General features: G+C 34.0%; 1 protein-coding gene across 1 annotated transcript in view; it reads right to left on the bottom strand.

Moving 5' to 3' along the window:
* The window catches only part of Lrp1b (low density lipoprotein receptor-related protein 1B), a 1,500,426-nt gene that overhangs the window by 736,619 nt on the left and 742,100 nt on the right, over window positions 1–21,707 (bottom strand). The window contains exons 8-11 of the mRNA XM_013030060.1: window positions 19,053–19,275; window positions 14,880–15,051; window positions 9,393–9,536; window positions 3,272–3,508 (exon numbers count right to left, since the gene is read on the bottom strand). Coding sequence (XP_012885514.1) covers window positions 3,272–3,508; window positions 9,393–9,536; window positions 14,880–15,051; window positions 19,053–19,275 — 776 coding nt within the window. The remainder of the gene's footprint in view (window positions 1–3,271; window positions 3,509–9,392; window positions 9,537–14,879; window positions 15,052–19,052; window positions 19,276–21,707) is intronic.

Genomic DNA, 21,707 nt, shown 5'->3' with positions numbered 1-21,707 from the left:
TTGTATGTTAGTGATTACAGCCATCACTGACTTTAACATCAAAAAATAAGATGGCAGCATCTAAAATTCATAAATCATATTAGAAGGACAAAAGGTATTGCCAAAGTTACAGTTATAGCAAAAGTTAACTTTGTGGCCCACATCCTAAAGTCAGCCAACAACAAATGCTGGAAGAGATGCAGAGAAAGAGGAACCCTATTATACTGCTGGTGGGAATGTACACTTATACAACCACTTGGGAAAGCAGTCTGGAGGGTCCTCAGAAAGCTAAATATTGACCTCTCTTATGACCCAGTCATACCACTTCTAGGCATCTGTCCTGAACAACAGGAACCAGTATACAAGGACACATGCACCTCCATGTTTATTGCAGCACTGTTCACAATAGCCAGGATATGGGAACAACCCAGATGTCTCACCACAGATGAATGGATCCAAAAATTGTGGTATCTATACACAATGGAATATTATGCATCCATTAGAAAGGACAAAATAATGGCATTTGCAGGCAAATGGATGGAGCTAGAAGAAATCATAATGGGTGAGGTAAGCCAAAAGCAAAGAGACACACAGTACATGGTCTCCCTGATAAGTGGATGTTAAATACAAAATGTAAGGTGATATTACAAAATTACAAGACTTAAGAAACAAAAGACTTCCATTCATCTGGTTGAATCGCTACTAAATAACCCCATGCTGCACACAATTGATGGTCTTAAAATCATGGATTTCTAAATCACTTAAGAAGTAACTAAGTCTCCCATACAAAGGAAGAGGGATCAGAATCATTAATGTAGCTGGCAGCTAAGCAAAAGTCTGCTTCATTTGATTTGATTATGAAAAGACTTACTTTTTCCAAATCTATATTCTTTTGTTATTTGATTGGGTTTCCCAAAGTCAAATATATAAAAAACTGATTTTAGTAAAGTATTTGCACAAAACTTCACATATGGATAAATATAAAAAGGAATAAATCATAGCTGTTTCAATGGCAGACAAGAGAATTCTATTTCAATCATTTCAAAAATTGTGATATGAAAACCCAATAGTTGCAATAGTATCATTTCATTCACATTATTCTATAGATCAAAATATTTTCTTGTCCCTTATGGCTTCAGAATTTAATGCAACCCTTTGCCTTCTTATTCATAGCCCTCCATTACTGCATTCTCTTTCATATCTCCTCTGTTATTATTACCTACAAACACAATTTTCAGTAGTGATCCATGTTTTCTTTATTCAAGTTACATCATAGACACTTATTGCTAAACAAATGAAAACACAGAATATAATTTTTCCGATTTCAAGAATCATGAGCTGTCATTTACTAATGTAATTCTTGAGTTCCTCATATAAAGATGTTATTTTAGCAGAGATCATAATTCTTAATGGAAAGTAAGAAAGAAACTAAAAACAACAGACAGCTGTTTCTTGTATAAGAAATAAAAGGTTAAATACATTTGAGTGAAAATGTGCAAAATGTTCCCCTAACCTTCATGCTCGCTACAGCAGCCCAAATGGCTATTAGCATTGATCTCTGTGACTGAAGTAGAACTCAAAGACCCACCATTTTCACTGACAAAAATACTGTCATTAAAGACATGATTACTAGCTGAAACATTCAGTCACAGCACAGGAATGGATACTTTTTTAAAGAAAACCAAAACCTTTGCATAACATATTTTAGCTTTCCTTGAAAGTGTCTGGGTTAAAATGAGAATAATCCAATTGTGACTACTGCTCCAGAACATACAAAGCCATTATCTGGCAATTGTCATATCCTTATCTTTTGCTATCATGTTTCATAGAATTAAAGCCAGAGAGATTGCCACAGCCATTTTGAAGCAAAAATCTTAACTTTAATTACACCCTCCTTGAGAATGTTAAATCATGGTGGATTTGTATTGTCTTAACCAGTAAGCTACTCCCCATCCCACTCCCACCAAAAAAAAAAAAAGACAAAAACTGGAGTAGCTCTTATTTAGTTTCAAGACTTCATGTGCCACTCATGGAGAACAGACGTTTTTATCTTAAAGGATTGACTTAAAGTATAGCCAAGTTGAATAGATAATGAATGTATAATCCTCTCAGGTTCCACTTTCTCATAGAACCTGGAGATACTGCCATTTATAGAAATTCATGCTGTGATAATGTTAGTCTACTTTGTTTATATTTTATTTTGTTTTTATTTTAATCCTGACTGCTTCATTCCATACTCCACATTAGATAGAGATTACAGCAATATTTCTTCATCCATTCATTCAAACTCTGTAGATCCAAAACATTTCTTGGAATTTTTCTTCAGAATTTTATGCAAGCCCCTCCCTTTATACACAAAGCTTTCCATTACTGATATGCATGATCTGGGAGGTCACTATTTCTTTGGAATATTTATTATTATACTGGAAAGCCTTTAAATGTTCCATATGTTCATATCATTTTTCAAAGTAAAAATTTCTTGAAAGCAGCAGTCATTTTCTAAAATTCATTACTCATATGATAGCTAAGATCACAGAATTCATTTAACAAGCACACAATTGATGGTCTTAAAATCATGGATTTCTAAATCACTCAAAAGTAATTAAGTCTCCCATACAAAGGAAGAGGGATCAGAATCATTAATGTTGCTGGCAGCTAAGCAAACGTCTGCTTCGTTTGATTTGATTATGAAAAGACTTACTTTTTCCAAATCTATATTCTTTTGTTATTTGTTTGGGTTTCCCAGTCAAATATCTTATATAAAAACTGATTTTAGTAAAGTATTTGCACAAACTTCACACATGTATGGATAAATATAAAAAGGAATAATTCATAGCTGTTTCAATGGCAGACTAGAGAATTCTATTTCAATCATTTCAAAAATTGTGACAGGAGGAAAGTGACATTTTTAATGTCCTTTGAGTAACATAAATATTCTAATGAGAATAAAGTCCTACAGGTCTGTTAAATTTTGTCATGCCATTAACTGTTTTAAGTGTATCATTGGGATTCACATTTTCCCAGAAGAGGTAGACTAGCTTACTTTAATTCATATAGTATTTAAAATGCAGTGGACATTTATAAATTCAATTGTGACATGAAACTTTTTAACACATTGGTATGTGAAAAGCAAGGAAAATAATGCTACTGAGCAAACACAATCCGGAAACATTTCTAAATCAACAAGGAAAACTTGAGATCTACTTAATGCTACTCTGACATCCATTAGATTTATCCTTTTAAAGTCTTTTAGCTCTGAGCAATTTGATGTTAATGTCACAGTGTCACTTACCATCTTTCAGAATGGTTTCTCGCTCTGTACCATCTATCTTCTGCCGGCCAATTAGGAAACTGGTGGTGTCAGCAAAGTAGATATAATTGGTTTCTGCATGAAAATCTAAAGCTCGAGGGTTTACCAGATTTTCTATAGGGATCATGTACTCATCAGCAATTTTGGTATTCAAGTCCATTCCTCTAACAATTCCAGGACGTCCTTTCCCATAAAAGAGGAAAAGTTCATTCTTTGGTCCTACAGAAAAAAGAATAAAAATATAAACACTTCATGTCATTTAATCTTCTTACAGAGAATAATGCCACCATTTAATTAACTGACACAATTAAATTTGTTCAATACTACACATTAAATTATAAAATACCTTAAATGTATCTTGATACAAGAAGACTAGTTGTATCACTTTAATTAAAACAGAAATCACTTCAGTGAGTAGGCTATATTCAGTTAATTATTCTTTTGTCTGTAATTGTATAGTAAAAACATGACAGATCATTGAATAACTTGTAACTTGTGAAATGGACATTCATTAAAACATCCAGTACATTTAATTTTATAATTCATTACACTTTTTGCAGTCATTCAGTGGAGCATCCATTATGCTAAAACTTCAGAACAATTAAAACATACCGCTCCAGAGTTTTTAATCTATAAACTGTCAGAAGCAAACAAGAAGACCCAGAGTATTGTGCCACACATATGAATACACTAGAATTTTAATAAGAGGTGTTTTACTCTTTTAAGAAATGGTCACAAATGCCAATGCCTGTATCGATTTTCTCTGCATATGAGAATAGTAGAAGCTAAACCTATCTTCCTATAACTATTTTACAAAACCAAGCTTATTAAAGCAACAACTAAAACAATAAAAATAAACACAAAAAGTTTTCCTCTTTTCAAAAGTAACAGTCTCCAGAGTTCAAAAATGTCCAAATTAAGTTGAATTTCTCTTTAGAATGAAGAAAATAAAACTCTACAAGGCACAATGACTAGGCAACAATGGTTGATAAGAAATGTACTTTTTATCTTGCCCATGTAATTTAACTCCTCTGTACGGTATTCTCACAATAAAATAAATAAATAAATAATAAATAAACAAATAAATAAAGCTCTACAAGGCTATTTAAATTGCTTGGTTCATTCTAAATAAAAAATTATAATATTGTATATGATAGAGATATGAAAGTGATACCAAGAATTATGTGGAAAGCTACAAAATCCTTAGCTTTGTTTAGAAAAAAAATTATTGAGCTTCTTACTAAAGTAAAATAAGAAAGTTGGTAACTAATAAATGAAAAAGATCCTTATTAACAAACCTAATGATTCAGTGTTAATTATCTTGATACTTATTATGTTTTCTTTTTCTTTTTGGGTTTTTGTTTTTTGTGTCAGTTCTGTGGCTTTAACTTCAGTCCTCAGAGCCACTCCTGAGCATTTTTGCTCAAAGCTAGTGCTTTGCTGCGTAAACCACAACTTAACTTCTGGCTGTTTTCGTGTGTAATTGGTGATAAGCATCTTTCCTGGCATGGCTGGCTTTGAATGAGATCCTCAGATCTCATCCCCCTAAATGCCAGGATTACTGGCATGAGGCACCAGCATCTGGTTCATATTTTTAAAACATTCTTTCAAAATTAGTATTCTTAAATATAAAATTGAATAATTTTAATACATCTTAAATATCAAAATAAAAAATGAAACATCCCAGGTGCTTCATACAGATGTTAAAATCATTTGAGCACATTAGAATATAGGCTTAAAAAGCATTATTTGCAATAACAGTATTATGCATTTTCTATCAGTGAGTGAATATAGTATTCAACATACTATATTGGTATTCAAATATAGTGTTAAACATGAACATATAAAATAATAGTATAAATACTTTATTGTTTCATCTAATTATTTTTGCATAAAATCTTCTTTTTAAATTTTATTTTATTGTAAAGAGGAGTTACAATTACTTGAGTGTAAATTTGTTCAAATACTCTGAAAATAATTATGGAGGTTCCTCAAAAGATTACACATAGAGATACCGTACAATCCAGCAATCCACTTCTGGGCATTTACCCAAATGATCACAAACAAGGCAACACTAAAGCTACCAGCACAATTATGTTTATCATAGCATTATTCACCATAGGTTTTATATATATATATATATATATATATATATATATATATATATATATAATTTAATTCTCTGCTTCCATCAGAAAGAATGATACTGTCCCATTTGTTAGGAAATGGAAAGACTTGGGGAAAAAAGTCATATTACATGAATTATGCCACACCCAAAGAAATAAAGGTCCCATGGTTTCCCTCATTTGAAATAATTAGTATATGTCTAGGATGTTATCAGATGAGCAGAAAAGCTCAAAATCTAAGTATATATGACCACCTAAGATGGTACTAAGTGAAAAGAACCCCAAGATATGCACACAAGAGATCTTTCTTTGTTTTGTTGTTTTAAATGTACTATGTGATTTTTTTTGTTTCCTTTGTTTCTTCTTCCCATTATGGTATATCTCCTGTTGTCACTGTACTTGATTTTGGTACCCTGCATCTTGTATATACATTTGTCTAATTTGGGGAGGGGAAGGGGAATAACAAAATACTAAAACATGGACACGGAATGGTCCATTGCAACAATGACACCCACAAGACAGTATATTAGAAATGAACTTTACAACTTCAGATTGGGGGGTGGGGGAAGTGAGTGAGGTGGGGGAGGGAAGGGATAGTGGGAAAACAAGGAAACGGGTAACATCACATACAATCTTGAATGGTTCTTCCAATATGTCTATCTTGTTCTGAATACAATAAAACTATATTTCATGGAAAGTCTCATAGCCAAGTTTCTGGTTTTAAGTTAGCTAAAATAACATTTACTCACTCCATTTTACAACTAAAAACCAAAACAAAGGTCTTCTTTTTATAGCTTCTGATGCTATGTTTCTAATCCCTATTGATTTACCAAGACATTATGCAATTTCCTTTGTATTTTATCACTAAGTTAATATTTAGATAGATTATTTTCATTCTGGTATTTCACATATTGTTTTGGTAAAATCATAGGGCAAAATTATAATGTTAGTATTTCATTTCACTGTTCTCAGCAAATACATGAAAAGAAGTTGTAAGAATGGCAAGAGAATGGCCTGAGAGGTTCCCTAACAGCAAAAAGCTGTGACTATGGAATTAAGACACTTTAAAAAATTAGACTTCAGGGCTGGGGAGGTGGCTCAGTGGTAGAGCGCTTGACTTGCATGCCTGAGGCCCTGGGTTCAATTCCTCAGCACCACATAAGCAAAAAAAAAAAAGATTGCAAAAAATGAGACTTCATAACTTCCAAATCAAATCCAACTGAGCTTTTACATGTTTCTCTCCATCCAGTTCATGCACACACGTGAATATCAAGATTCAGAGACCACCAATGGAAGACTCTGATAAGTGATCATTCTCCTCAGCAATGTAGGACTCACAATTCTAGAGCTAATCACTGTGGTACACACTTTCTAATTCATGAATCTCAATTACAACAATGTGGTTTTGAAGGGAACAGTTCATTCTGTTAACCTTGGATAAAGCAAGGCTTTAGGCATGGCACTTTGACAGTGGTTTGAGAAGAACTAATGGAAAAGCTGCTCCTCCAGTGTTTTAGATGATTTTGTAAGCACCTATTTACATTTAAATCCATTTATATTTAAAATATGCAGAATTATTGGTGTGCTATATGTGTACCTTGAAAGGCATACTACCCAAAGAATGATTCCGTCATAAACAATTATGTATGTTACATATGTACCTTGTATGCTGACTTATTGTTGGCATGATGTTAGGAATATGTTAGAAAGACTTTAGGAATATATGTACCTTGAACAGCATATTCCTCAATATATGATTCAATCATTTGCAACTAAGATCAAAGCATAGCTGGATGAATACATGTGCATATATATATATATATATATATATATATATATACACAAGTACATGGCTGTACTTCTATGTGACATGCTGTCATTTTCCAAGTGCCTATTTCCCAATTCAAGTTCTCCTATCTCTGGTGTCAGATGTGGTACCCAATTGTTGAGTTAGCCACAGGAACATGGACTCAACTTCATAGTCTCAACGTTTATTATACAGTCACAATCACAATGTAAACAAAGTATTGGTATGCATTTGTCTTATCACAGTTTAGCATCTTACCTACTTGCCCTAAACTCTTCATGCAATGTTAATTTCATTAGTTATACTTGAATCTCTAAAGATTACAGATCTCATTTTACAGATAGAAGCAAGTACATGTAAGAAATAAGTATATGTTTTAAGAAGATAAACAGAGGAAACGTTTAGATACAAGGTTTTGCTATGAAGAAAATAGAGACAAATTAGACACTGTGAGCCAATTATAGTACCTTTTAAAAAGTGGAATTTGGAGCTAACCTCATGCCTCTAGTACTAGTTACTCTGGGGGCTAAGATATGAGGATCACAGTTCAAAGACAGCTCAAAAAACACAAATCTGGTTAACCAGCAAAAACTAACAGAAAAGCAAAACAAACAAGCAAACAACAACAACAGAAAGAAATGATAGTTGCTCAATGCCAGGGTGGTAGAATGCTACCCAGGTGAGAAGACAAGGCCTTGAGTTCAAGACCCAGAACCAAACTGAAAAAAAAAGGCATTTGGGGGGCAGAGACTGACAGTGCTCACAAAGATGTCATTTTACTAATGTCATTCTACTATATTTGATTATGAAGGTCCAAGAAAAGGCATTCATTTTGGTGCAAATATTAAGTTGTAAACTTTTTTTTAACAATTTAGGTTTTTATTTAAATAAAGAATGAATAAACTGTCATATTTCAAAACTATACATCTGACAGATGTGTATTTTCTAAAACTTTGCATAGTTTTATTTATTTTTATTTTAGGAAATATTGAATTATAAAGTACATTTTAGTCCCTAGTGATGCTGGATAAAGGGAAGCCTTGGTATTTGTGAATTTCTGTTGAACTAAATAATTCTAACAAGATTCAGGGAAGAGACATCTGGTCAATCAATGAGTATAATTCATTGATTCTGAAGCTCTATTTAGGAAGTTTTTTCAGGGGAGGGAAGGAATAGTTGGGGAAAAAAAACAAAGGAGGGGATAACAATGTTCGATAAGAATGTACTCATTACCTTACTCATGTAACTGTAAGCCCTATGAACAGCATCATTAAAATAAAAAAAATAGAAAATAGTTTTAAAAAGTATATTCCTAAAATTGTTCTAAATACAATTGTTTTAAATACAGTCAGCTAAAATCTGTACATTTAGTAACTCTACAACCTCATAAATTTCCCTTCCAAATTATTCTGAAAGAAAATAAGAGGCTGATTTTGAGGGAGGGGAAACAACAATGGTAACAAAAAATCTGTTTCTTGCCAGACCCAAAGAAACATAAATCCCATGGTTTCCCTTATTTGTAATAATTAGTATACATCTAGGATAGTCTTAGCAGATGTGCAGAGTAGCTCACTAGGTATGTACCTATGACCATATAAGATGATGCTAAGTGAAATGAACTCCAAGACAAGGTGTTTTTTTTTGTTGTTGTTCTCAATGTACAACATGGTTTCTTTTTTTCTTTTGTATTTTTTCCCCTTTGGTTTATACCCTGTTGTCATAGTATTTGATTTTACTACCCTGGGTATTGCATATGCTTTTATCTGAACTAGGGAAGGGAAAGGGAACAACAAAATGTTGAGACAAAGGACAAAGGGAAACCTCTGCAATAGCGATACAAGACAAAATGTTGGAAATGATCTGTTCACCTTGTGGGGGGTGGTGGTTGGGGAAGTAGGGAAAGAGGAAGAAAAATAAGGGAAGGGGTAGCAAGTTACACAGGAAAGGTAATCACTACCTTACTTATGTAACTGTAACCCTTCGGTACATCACTTTGACAATAATTTTTTTAAAAAATAAAACAACAACAACACTGTCTTGTACATATTTTCAGACAAATTTCACCTGATTAAATCTCATGATATTATTGACATTCATGCTGCTAATTAATACAAAACATGCCCTGCTGAAGTTGTAGCTGATGGCAAAACATTTGATTTTATCAACATACTTTTGCATGACCTGCCATCACTACCCAGGTTGAAGCCAGTCCTGCAGCGACAGGTCCGTGTTTTGTAGCTGCTGCCCAGCAGACAGATGTGTGAACATCCCCCTGGCAATCCATATGGATCAGCTTCACATGCATGGCTTCTGACTACAACAAATAAAAAAACAGCGCATTTTAAATTCTCCAAAGACTAAATATGTGCATCAGCTTGTCAAAATTTTCACCATGTAAAATCAGGGAATCCTGACAAAATTTATAGGTTCAAATATTTAGCACTATTACCAAATATAAAAAAAATAAATAAATGATGGGGAAGAGGTAGATATTTTCTGAATTCTTCCTAAAACTACACTTAAAAAAACAGTTATGTGAAATAAAATGTTTATAAATTAATTTACACTGTTCAACACAATCAGAATGAATCCATCTTGATCTTTGGTGTTTACTTCTTATATTTATTTAAATGGCAATTCATATTACATTAAAGAAAATACATAAAATGTTACATAGGAAAATCCAGTTTAGGTATGTATATAACTATGTATTTAGGTATGTATTTAACTATGTATTTAGGTATGTATTTAACTATGTAACATTGAGTTCCCAAACTGGATAAAATGTAATTCAGTCATTTCCTGTAGTTTGTTGAAAAATGATGAAAGATATTTTTAAATTGTATTTATTTATTTATTTTTGTCAGTTTTAGGGCTTTAAGTCAGGGCCTAGGCAGTATTGCTGAGCCTCTTTGTACTCAAGGCTAGCTAGTGCTCTACTGCTTTAGCCACAGAGCCACTTTCAATTTTTGAGCGGTTAATTGGAGATAAAAGTCTCACTGCAACTTTCCTGCCTGCGTTGGCTTCTCACGGTGATTCTCAGATCTTAGCCTCCTAAATTGTTAAGATTACAGACATGATCCACTGGCACCTGGTTTAAATTTAGAATTCTAAGGTCATTTTGCTATTGTATGTGATTGTGTCTCTCTGTGTGTCTGTGTGTCTGTATGTGTATTCCTAATTGTCTGAAGATGAAATTTTCCATGAGGAAATAAAGCAGTAGGAATAGGTTTAAAGAATATTCACAGTTAACAATGAAATAAAAGAACAAAACAAAACAAACAACTGGAAAACAACTGCATGAAGAGAAAAAGTAAAAGAATCAAAGAGAAAAGAGTAGTCTGGCTGGGCGCTGGTGGCTCACTCCTGCAATCCTACTCAGGAGGCTGAGATCAGACTATCATGGTTCAAAGCCAGCCCACCACAGGAAAGTCCTTGACACGCTTATCTCCAATTAACCACCAGAAAACCGGAAGTGGTGCTGTGGCTCCAATGCAACCTTGAGCTGCAAAGGTGAGGGACAGTGCCCAGGTCCAAAGTTCAAAAACTAAATAAATAAAAAGCAATCTGTTGGTAAGTTCATGGCAAATTTGGGTTTTTCTTTGTGAACATGTGCTTAAAATCATGGTAAATATCATGACAAAATTCTTTTAAATAAAACCGTTACATTTTTAGCCACCAATCTTGCACATTTTTTTTATTCTTCAGTCTTTAACTGAAAAATGAGTGGAATACGATGTGCCAAAAGTACTGCTTTCATTTTTCTAAACTCATTTATGATGAATCGAAACTCCTCTCATATCCTGAATAATTCTCCAAGTCTTCAATTTCATCATTTTAATATTTGTTTTATATTTAAATAGTTGTAAAAAGGAATTGCCAATTAACAAAAGCAGTTTATAAATACATTGTGATCAATGTCACCCTTTTAAGCATTCTCTCCATCCCTCCCCTACTAACTGTACTATCCTTCACTCTTGCTAATTTTGTCGGCTATACATTGGATTCTTGGGTATATTTTCTTTCTCTTCTCTTCTTCATTTGTCTACCCCTTCCCCTTGAACCCATCCCACCCCTTTAATGTACTCAATCGCTTCCTGGTGTTTTATTTTGCTGAACTTTGACTTTATCTCTTTAAGGAATTACACTATTTGAGATCTGCCTTGAATCTACCATATTTTATTTAATACTTTTCTATACATTTACATACCACCCTTGGAATTCACTTATAGGTTTGTAAGCTAAATGTAGCTTCCACATTTAAGTGAAAACTTGGATCTTTGTCTCTCTGGGCTTGACTTACTTCACTAAATATAATTTTTTCCAAGTCTTTGTATTTGTTTACAAATGGTATTAATAATCATTCTACTGGATATCTACATGTAGGAAAGTGAAACTAGATCCTTATATATCACCTTGCACAATTTAAAATGGACTTAAGAGTTCAAGGTAAGACCTGAAATCACAAAACTATTTTAAGAAAGAGAAGGGGAAACATTAGGGCTCCTGCAAACAGGTAGAAACTTTCCGAGAAAAGATCTAGAAGCACAGCAAATCAAAGAAAATCTTGATAAATGGCATTGCATCAAACTAAAAAGGTTTTTCAGGGCAAAGATATAACCAACAAGCTACAAAGACAGTCTTCAAAATGGGAGAAGATTTTTGCCAGCTATATGTCAGATATTGGCCTTATATCTAGAACATATAGAGAAGTAAAAAAAAAATTAAACCTTAAAAATAAGTAAACATTCAAAAAGACCCAACAACTCAATTAATAAATGTGCTAATGAGCTAAAGAATATCTTCCCAGAAGTAAAAATGGTCAATAGACCCATGAAGAAATGTTCAATATTGCTGGTCATAAAGGACTTGCAATCAAAACAACATTGAGATTTCACCTTACTCCAGTTAGAATGGCCATTATCAAGACAACTGACAATACATGCTGACAAGGATGCAGTCAAAAGGGAACCCGAATGAACTGTTGGTGGGAATGATTTTTTTTTCAATCTCTCTGGAAGCAGTGTTGCTGTTCTCCAAAAACTTAAACATAAAACTACTTTCTGATCCAGCCATATAAAAGGTTACAAGTCAGAAAAAAAAAAAGATTTCAGGATATGGCAGAGCCACTGGCACAACCGTATTTAACATCATTCAAAATAGTCAAGTAATCAAATCAGTCTAGATATCACTTAAAGAATAAATATCTGTACACTATTTTTACAATTAAAAACATAGAAAAAAAGAAGAAATAGATCGGGGCTGGGAAGGTAGCTCAGAGCATGCATGAGGCCTTGGGTTTGATTCCTTAGCACTATATAAACAGAACAAACTGGAAATGGTGCTGTGGCTCAAGTGGTAGAGCACTAGCCTTGGGCTGAAGAGTTGAGGGACAGCGCCCAGGCCCATATTTATAGGCCCCATGACTGACAAACAAATAAACAAAAAAGAATGAATGGATCAAGAAAATGGGGTATATGTACATTGGATCATAGCTGTTGGATCACAGCCATCAGCATGTATATGTATTATTCCTGTATGTTGGAACAAATCCCTTTAACACAAAATACCACAGCAATCCTTCTGGTAGATCTCCATTATCTATTCCATCTCACATTCACACTTCCCCCAAGTAACATGACTATTTCATCTAAATTTTCCTGTGTCTCAGGTCTTTCCTAAGCATATTTTCACCATCAGCATTGGATTTCTTAGATCCAAGGGGCTCCATTTTGTCAATGGAATTTAACAACATCTTTCTTCATTTCTTATTTGGGTTCTTCCAATTCTTCTTAACTCATTATTGCAGTACCCCAGTGTCATTATTTGGAACTATTATTTTCTTGATCTGAATTTACTTCCTTCATGTCCCAAGGCATTGTCATAACTGTAGAAGTCATCCATATGCAATCAATCCGAAATCAGTTAACCCAGATTCGGCTTCCCCACTGACTTTGAAAACATTGTCATGCACACTCATATAACATTTGAAAAGCTATGCTTTGATTCATAATACATATCTGAAATAACTAATGAAATTTGAGGTTAGCCTTTGCATCAAATTTGGTCTATATTAAGTTTCTCCAGTTTCAAACATAATCCAATTCCTAATAATCCTGACAAAATTATTGCAATTTTTGATCCTTTTAAAATTTATACCTCACCTCAAATCCATTAGAAAATTCTGTGATGTTAACTTTAGTTATGTCTTGAATTTGAATATTTTCTACTAGTTTTGCAACTATGACTTTGTTACAATTCAAAATTCTCTTAGCTCTTCCACTCTTATCTACCCATAGCATACTGTCAGTACAGCAGTCACAGTTACTCTTTACAAATATCATCCAGATCATGGAACAACTTTGCCTGATGCTTCCTGAAGATGGCCAATTCATTGGAAGGATAAGTGAAGTCTGTTCTATAGTGCTTATGAGCCTGCTTATTGTGATTTATTTCTCCAACATCACCTCCTACTTCTCTGTCCCTTAGTCATTTTAATCCCATCCATACAAGCTGCATTGCTGCTCCTTCTGCAATGTAGGCATGCTCTTTCTTCATGGCCTTTGTGCTTGCCCATGCCTGTAGACACTCTTGTTTCAGAAATCACCAGGCAATCTCTTCAGTCATTTTAAGTCTTAACCAAATGCCATGTTATCAAGAATTCCTCTATTCTAATTAAAAGTAGAATTCTCACATCCTGAAGTGCCTTAAATTCCTTATTTATTTTATCTGTGTATTACTAACTGTGCTCTAAGATAATAGAGAATTTACCTAGTTATTTAATATTCTCTTCACTGTAGTGGAAACCTCATAAAGTCAAAAGAACATTTTGTCTGTTTCATTTACAACTCTATTCCTAGTATGTACAGAACAGTCTTGGCAGATAGTAGATTTCCATGAATAATTAACAGATAAATTCTAGTATCAAACTCTTAATATCATTCACTACAAATTCAAGACTGAATTTACTGTAAAACTATCTGTGACAATAAATTCTCTTGATTAGAGATACATCTAGATTAGTTTCCACTCACAGCATAAATATAGAAATGATTAAAATTTGGAGGGGGTTAATTTTTTTAAATATGAATGCAAATTTATATATATATGTAATGATTGAACCTAAATTAGACTGCTGAAAATTTCATTAATGTACTAATAAAATAATTACCATGTGTTTTTAACAATCAAAAATACTGCATCCTTATCATGGAAAATTATTTTTAATGAGCATGTGTTAAAAGGTAATTTAGATGTTAAATCAGGAGAACAGAGTAGCAATAAACACTGCACAAAGATTACAAGATCACTTGATTTGACATTTGTCTCCCAAATGATACCACAAAAGAAAAAAAAAAGGAGTCTTAGCATTTGCGTTTTCTGCCTACATACATCACCATGAAAGATCCTTCCTGAGTCTAAATCGAACCATCATTTCAATTCTATGGTTGTAGAAATGACTCACTAGGAACTGAATGATTTGTCATTCAGACTTGAGAAAGGAGCTTTCTTCAATTTTATGAAGCAGACATGCACATTTTCACCTTCAAAACAGAGAATTTATGACTCATACACTCTACCACCACACAAAAGCACAAGGACTATATTCTCATTCAATATGCCATTATGAAGGAATGAAGAACGTCTTAAAGCTTACCCATTGGTTGCATTCTTTTTTGATAGATTCGAATTCCTCGAGCACTTTCCATTCTAACTAATGAATGAATATCAGTGCCATTAAAACGGTTTATCCTTATGATATTGAAGTTATCTGAATTGGTTGCGTATAAATAATCTTCAAACACACTTATCCCATAAAGATGTCTAACCTATAAAGAAAGTTAAATTGACTATGATGTTTAATTATGCTACTTTACACTTGAAGGGAAAACTGGTTCTTCTTTACTAGTAAGGAAAATGATCATGGTAAGAAAGTCATAAGAATTTAACACTGTCTTTTTCCCTCTGGAGATGAAAACATAATATACCATTGTATTTTAATATTTGCAAATGAATGGGAAATAATTTATTGATGTTTCATTAAGAAAACATGTTTTTGTGGCTACTTTTCAAAGGCTACTGAGAAACAAAATTCTACGCATATTTAATAATCTTACATATAATTTGGGAAGTTTTATGGGCTACTTGTTCATATAGTTATGGATATATAAGCTCTGCAAAGACAAAGTGTGCTTGTAGAAGGATAGCAAAATCATCTTTGAAAATGTCATCAGATCATTAGCTGGGAGCTGGTAGCTCACGCCTGTAATCTTAGCTATTGAGGAGGCTGAGATCTGAGGATCATGGTTCAAAGCCATCCCAGGCAGAAAAGTCCATGAGACTCTAATCTCCAATAAACTACTCAAAAACCCAGAGTGGTGCTGTGGCTCAGGAGGTAGAGCACTTGTCTTGAGCTGAAGAGCACAGGGATAGTGCCCAGGCTCAAAGTTCAAGCCCCACGACAGACAAAAAACAAAAATAAGAAAAAAAAAGGAAAAAGAAAATGTGATCAGATCAAAATTCATTTTTTTGTGGGGGGATCTGGTCGTGGGGCCTGAACTCTGGGCCTGGGCGCTGTCCCTCAGCTCTTCAGTTCAAGGCTAGTGCTCTACCACTTGAGCCACAGCGCCACTTCCGGCTTTTTTCTTTTTGCTTATGTGGTGCTAAGGAATCGAACCCAGGGCCTCAGGCATGCAAGGCAAGCACTCTATCACTGAGCCACCTTCCCAGCCCCAAAATTCATTTTTGTTATACTTTATGTTTAGGTTAATATTTGTTTAAGCATTAAAATAATATATAAATATATATGAATGTGTATGTATCATAACTGCAAATTAAACTCAGAAGCCATGTTATTCTCTATGATCCCTATTAGTAGCAGTAGTGTAGCAGTAGTGTAGCAGTACAAAGATTTAAATTCAGGGCCTGGCTCCTGCTATGTGATTATACTACCACTGAGTCCTGTTCCCAGCACATTAAAGTTCTCATAGTTTTCTGTAGGACACTTGGATAGTGATCTTCCTGATCTCTTCTTCCTGAGCTCTGCTTCCCAAATAGCTAGGATTATATGTGTGGATCATCATAGCACACTATTCTAAAGCTTATACTTAATGGCAAATACAGCTGCTTTAAGAATAGTGATATATATTCTTCTCTGTAGAATTAAACTCTTTGACAAAGGTCCTATGGGAAGGGAAAAACAAAGTCACAGAAAGTGTGCATTTCTGTGTGGATGCATGAGGAAATAGAGGAGAAAGAAGTAATGGATATGATGGAAAAATTGATTGTACTTTTTTCTGATGAAGGGGTACATGTTAGATTCATTAGTATTTTTGTTTGTTGGGGAGGGCAGTACTGGAAGCTGAACACAGAATCTCATGATTTTCCACTTGAGCCATACTCTAGCCTTTTAATTTTCATTATTTTTTGAATAGGTTCTCAGATTTATGCTCAAATCAACCTGACTGCTTCCCTTGTGGCTGGAATGACTCATCTACATATGATTCCTACATAATGATTGAGATAGCACTTTATGGACTTCGGTCTAGTTTGGTCTCAAATTATGATCCTTCTGATTTCTGCTGTCGGAATAGGTAAGATGGAAGCTGCCACCCATTATCACCTTTCAATATTCTTATACTTAATTCATAATTGACCAGGTCTAGGGTACAATGAATTTGTCAACTGATATGCTGTGGAAATAGTAATGAGAAGTATTTGTCACTATTTTTAGAGTTACTTTGATATACTGCCATTTGGAGTTAAGTGAATAGGAGGCTGTGTGGCTTGATCATAAAGATACTTATAGAACAAATTTTTCAGTCTTCAACAGAAAAGCATGCCAACTCTATAGTTTAAACAAAAAAAAACATTTTATATGATAGATTTCTAGCATATGTGGCTCATTTTTTCTCTCCCTGGTCTTTGTGTGTGAAATGTGACTAAAAGATTGTCTTTTGAATGTTGCTTTAGGGTTGTACCTAGTTTCTTTTTGTCTATGCTACTAATGGAAAAATAAAAATTAACATGGAACCTCATTCATGGAAAAACACAAAGACTCCTTTTCTGTAAATGAACTATTTAACGGTGAGTATGTATGTTTACAATGGAAGAGGGACATTAGAAAAACACCTAGTAGCCTGATTTTGCTTAGTGCTTCTCTTTGCCATTACTATCACTCATATTTTCCAAAGTGTGGGACCTTCCTTCCCAATGGAACCTATGATTGTGACAGAATCATATTGTCCTCTATAAAACTGCTAATTCACATCTATGTGGCTATGTAGCAGAAGGCAATATAACCTTGCATTTCTTCTAGAAAAGGCTCTTTTCTATAAAATAAGCATGTTGATGTCTGTCCTGCTAACTGCCCCTAACTGTAGTGGTAAGATCATAGAGTAGTTGATGAACCATTCTCCCTCCAACACAATTCCTTCAAAGAATATATCCCTATTGGAACATGGAGTGGCAAACTGCATAAGTTTAGGGAACATATAAAACACACGCAGTAGCAATAAGAGGCAAAGGATAATTCAAAATTTCAAAAACCTTAAAAGATTTTTCAAAGTAAATGTGGCAAAATTATTTGAATTCTTTATGTTATATTCAAAGTTTAATCATTTTAGTGCAATTAAATGAAAAGGGGAAACATTTTGTTTGTATTGTATGACAGTTGAGTGCAAGCGAAAACAATTGATCTCATTTATAACACTGGATTGTTTATTCTTTCTAACCACTTAGACGAATGTATATGCTTGTTGAGAAATAAGAAAAAAATCATTTTTAAAGTTGATTGGAAAGTTAAAGTTTCTTTAAGAGATAATTATATATTATCTTTAAGAGATAATATGCCGTGTTTCATAAAAGGTACAAAGAAGATTCACATATTGCAGCTTCACAGTCTAAAACTCATACAACATTAGAATTTGAAACAAGTACACTAATGAATAAGGGTTATTTCTCTCTCTCTCTTTTTTTGTTGGTCATGGGGCTTGAACTCTGGGCCTGAGCACTCTCCCTCAGCTCTTCAGCTCAAGGCTAGCACTCTACCACTTGAGCCATAGCACCACTTCTGGTTTTCTGGTGGAGATAAAAGTCTCATAGCCTTTCCTGCCCTGGCTGGCTTTGAACCATGATTCTCAGATCTCAGCCTCCTGAGTAGCTAGGATTACAGGTGTGATCCACCAGAACCAGGCTAATAAGGATTATTTCTATGTAGAGATTTCCTTAGGTGTTTAATGATCATTGTTTGCAAAATTGTACATTTCAGCAAGGGAAAACCTAGCACATGAGGGGGAAAAAGTATACTTGGAAACTTTCACAGAATTCTCTCTTTAGGAACACTGAATACATAAAAACCTACAACTTTTTCTACCCTGTTAAATAATCAGGTTGTTTACATGAAGAGGCATTTGTATTTGTTAACAAAACATCTTCAATACACAAGGGACAGAAGATAGTTAAATTCTCTATGAATAAGCCATTCAAATTAGTTTTTAGTAAGCAGTTCATAACATCTTCCCTATTCCAATACTTTTCTTTCTTGGTATTACAGCTTCTTTTTTGGCTTTGATGTGTGTTATTTTGTTTGTTTTCAATAGAGATAGGAGGCAGAGTAAAAGCCATCTCCAGGATGATGGAAATATCACAATATCACTCTGCAAACACTTTTTCAGATAAAAATTATATATATATATATATATATCATAGTTCAAAATCATTGCAGCTTGACTGCATAAGATATTTACAATAGAGAAAACTTTAGTCTTCTTCATAGTATTATGCTACACTTTATTATCTTAGCTATATTGTCTAACAAAATTGTACTTACATGTCTGCCTTGAATGATTGTACGTCTATTTTTTCCTTCATAGTTCACAACACCCACAAAGTCCAAGTAAAGATCTACCCAGTAAACCAATTTGTTGACTAGGTCTAGTGCCAGTGCAGCTGGCTGCTCTGTCTTGGAATCAATTATCCTTGTTCTGTTCATCCCATCCATGTCACATCTTTCCACTTTGGCAACATTCCCGTAGTCAGTAAAGAAAAGTTTTCTGTTGAAAGAAAACAAAATGTTAAAGTGAAGGGAAGAAAAAGCATATTTGATGGAGCCATCTGTAAAAAACAGAACTTTTCTTTCTAATTTATTTCAGTGGTTACATCTGTTAGCCTCCCATAACCGTTTCCATATACTATCACTCATAAACAGAAAAATCTGCTAATGAATATTGCAGAGCATAAGGGAGCAGGTTTACCAACATCTGTAAAATTTCCTCAGAGCAAATGACTGTGGTGGGCTTATTTTTATATTAGAAAGAATATTGCTCTAAGCCTCAAAGAGCCAACATACATCTACCACATTCAGTGCAAGCTTTTGGAGTGTGCCAAACCACCAGACCAGGGCACAGCAGCTATAAGGCTTTATTTTCAACCTGCTTTTCAAATAGTTTGGTATTGCTGTATCTCCTATAAAATACATTTTGTGGTGCTCAGTGTTTCTGTGACTAGTAAAGAATTATAAACCTAGAATGAAGTTAAGTAGATGGAAAAACAAAGGTGCTATTTTTTATCATCAATCATAAATAATAAATACCATAAATAAATCTCTTGCTCAGACATATCTCTCCCAAATACATCCAAATAAAAAAATTATAAAGAAAATGAAGAGCCTTTTGCCTCCTTTTCTCTTGTTATGCTTTGAAGATAATACTAAAAAAGTTGCTAAACTCTCAGATGGTTAAATCCTTCCATGCAGCACTAAAAGTGTCTGTCAAAGGTGTAAATGCAGTGTCTAAATTTGATCAGTATTGACAAAGTTTAGTAAACAACAATCGATTTCAATTACTCCAGTAATATTTAACAAGATTGCAATCACGGCACTAAATTACATTTGTAAGTAGAAGGCCATCTCACCTTGACTTAAGTACAATTTCAAGAATAATACAATTTACAGTGACTAAGCAATATTAAGATTATCTACAGTATAGAATATTTGATATTTTTTAAGTTGGAGAACCATTTTCAGTTACTTTTTTCAACATTTTTGCATGAGCAAACAGTATGAGGCTAAAGGTATTATTATTTTTTTTGGGGGGGTCCGGTCATAGGGCCTGAACTCTATGACTGGGTGCTGTCCCTCAGCTCTTCAGCTCAAGGCTAGCGCTCTAATACTTGAGCCACAGCGCCACTTCCGGCTTTTTTTCTGCTTATGTGGTGCTGAGGAATTGAACCCAGGGCCTCATGCATGCAAGGCAAGCACTCTACCACTGAGCCAACTTCCCAGCCCTAAAGTTATTATTGAAAATATATAACTTAGCTGTTTCTGCTTAGGAAACTTTGACTAATTCTCAAACATTAATGAACACTGTTATATGTTAGCGCAAATCAGATTTTACTGAGTGCATATTTTCCCAGATGATCTAGAGTGAATGATTTATCTCAATAAGTTAAACATTAATTTTTTAAGTGACAGTCCATTCAGTTAAACTGCTTTCATTATTAATAAATAGTAAATAAACAAACTTGGGATAAAATGCTATGCTTTATTTTCTTGTTAAACTCTATTCTGTTCTTTTTTGAGTATTTGTCAGTGTCTGTCAGTGTCTTTAGTTCTGTCTCTTTTTTTCTCTACTCTCCTTAATAATGAGAGAAATGTGTTCCTATCTTGTTAACTTCCTGTAAGGAGTATAGAAAATTATGATAGAACTGGATAGTATATCACAGACTTGATCCTAGCAACTCAGACAGTTTAGAGTTCAGGATCATGGTTAAAAGCCAGACTAATCAGAAAATAGAGTCCTATGTCCAATTCACCTGCCAAAAGCCAGAAGTGGAGATGTGTCTCAAGTAATAGAGCATGATTCTTGAGTAAAATAAAAAAAAAAGCTAGAGTACGAGGCCTATAATCAATCTCCAATATAAACAAAGACAGATAGACAGGCCGACCGACAGACAGAAGGGGGGAGGAGGAAGATGAGAGACAGACAGACAAGAAAGAAAGAAAGAAAGAAAGAAAGAAAGAAAGAAAGAAAGAAAGAAAGAAAGAAAGAAAGAAAGAAAGAAGGAAAGAAAGAAGAAAGGGAAGGAAGGAAGGAAAGAAGGAAGGAAGGAAGGAAGGGAGAGTAGGAAGGAGAGAGGGAAAGCTGTTATTCCAGTCCTGTTCTCCTTCTCATCTTCCTTTTCTAATGCCATAATATCTCTTTTACTATTTTCCTTTTCTAATCAGTTAATTTTATAGAAAAGAAGTGAAGATGGTATATATATAATTGGACTTTTGCATGGTACAGGACTCAGAACACTTTGCATTAGGTGCTACGTAGAGACTCTGTGTAGATGAGACTTTGTGTACCTTTGTATAAAGATAGAGATTACTATGTTCTACGTGGTGTTAAGAGGAAAAATTCTGTTGTTGTTAGAGTTCTTGATTTTTGTCATTCTAACTGGAGTGAGGTGGTATCTCAATGTTGTTTTGATTTGCATTTCTTTT

Source organism: Dipodomys ordii, unplaced genomic scaffold, assembly GCF_000151885.1.
Source record: "Dipodomys ordii isolate 6190 unplaced genomic scaffold, Dord_2.0 Scaffold126, whole genome shotgun sequence".
In the NCBI taxonomy this organism is placed as follows: domain Eukaryota; kingdom Metazoa; phylum Chordata; class Mammalia; order Rodentia; family Heteromyidae; genus Dipodomys; species Dipodomys ordii.
Note: the sequence above shows the minus strand (reverse complement) of the source record. Positions and strands in the feature narration are given on the sequence as shown.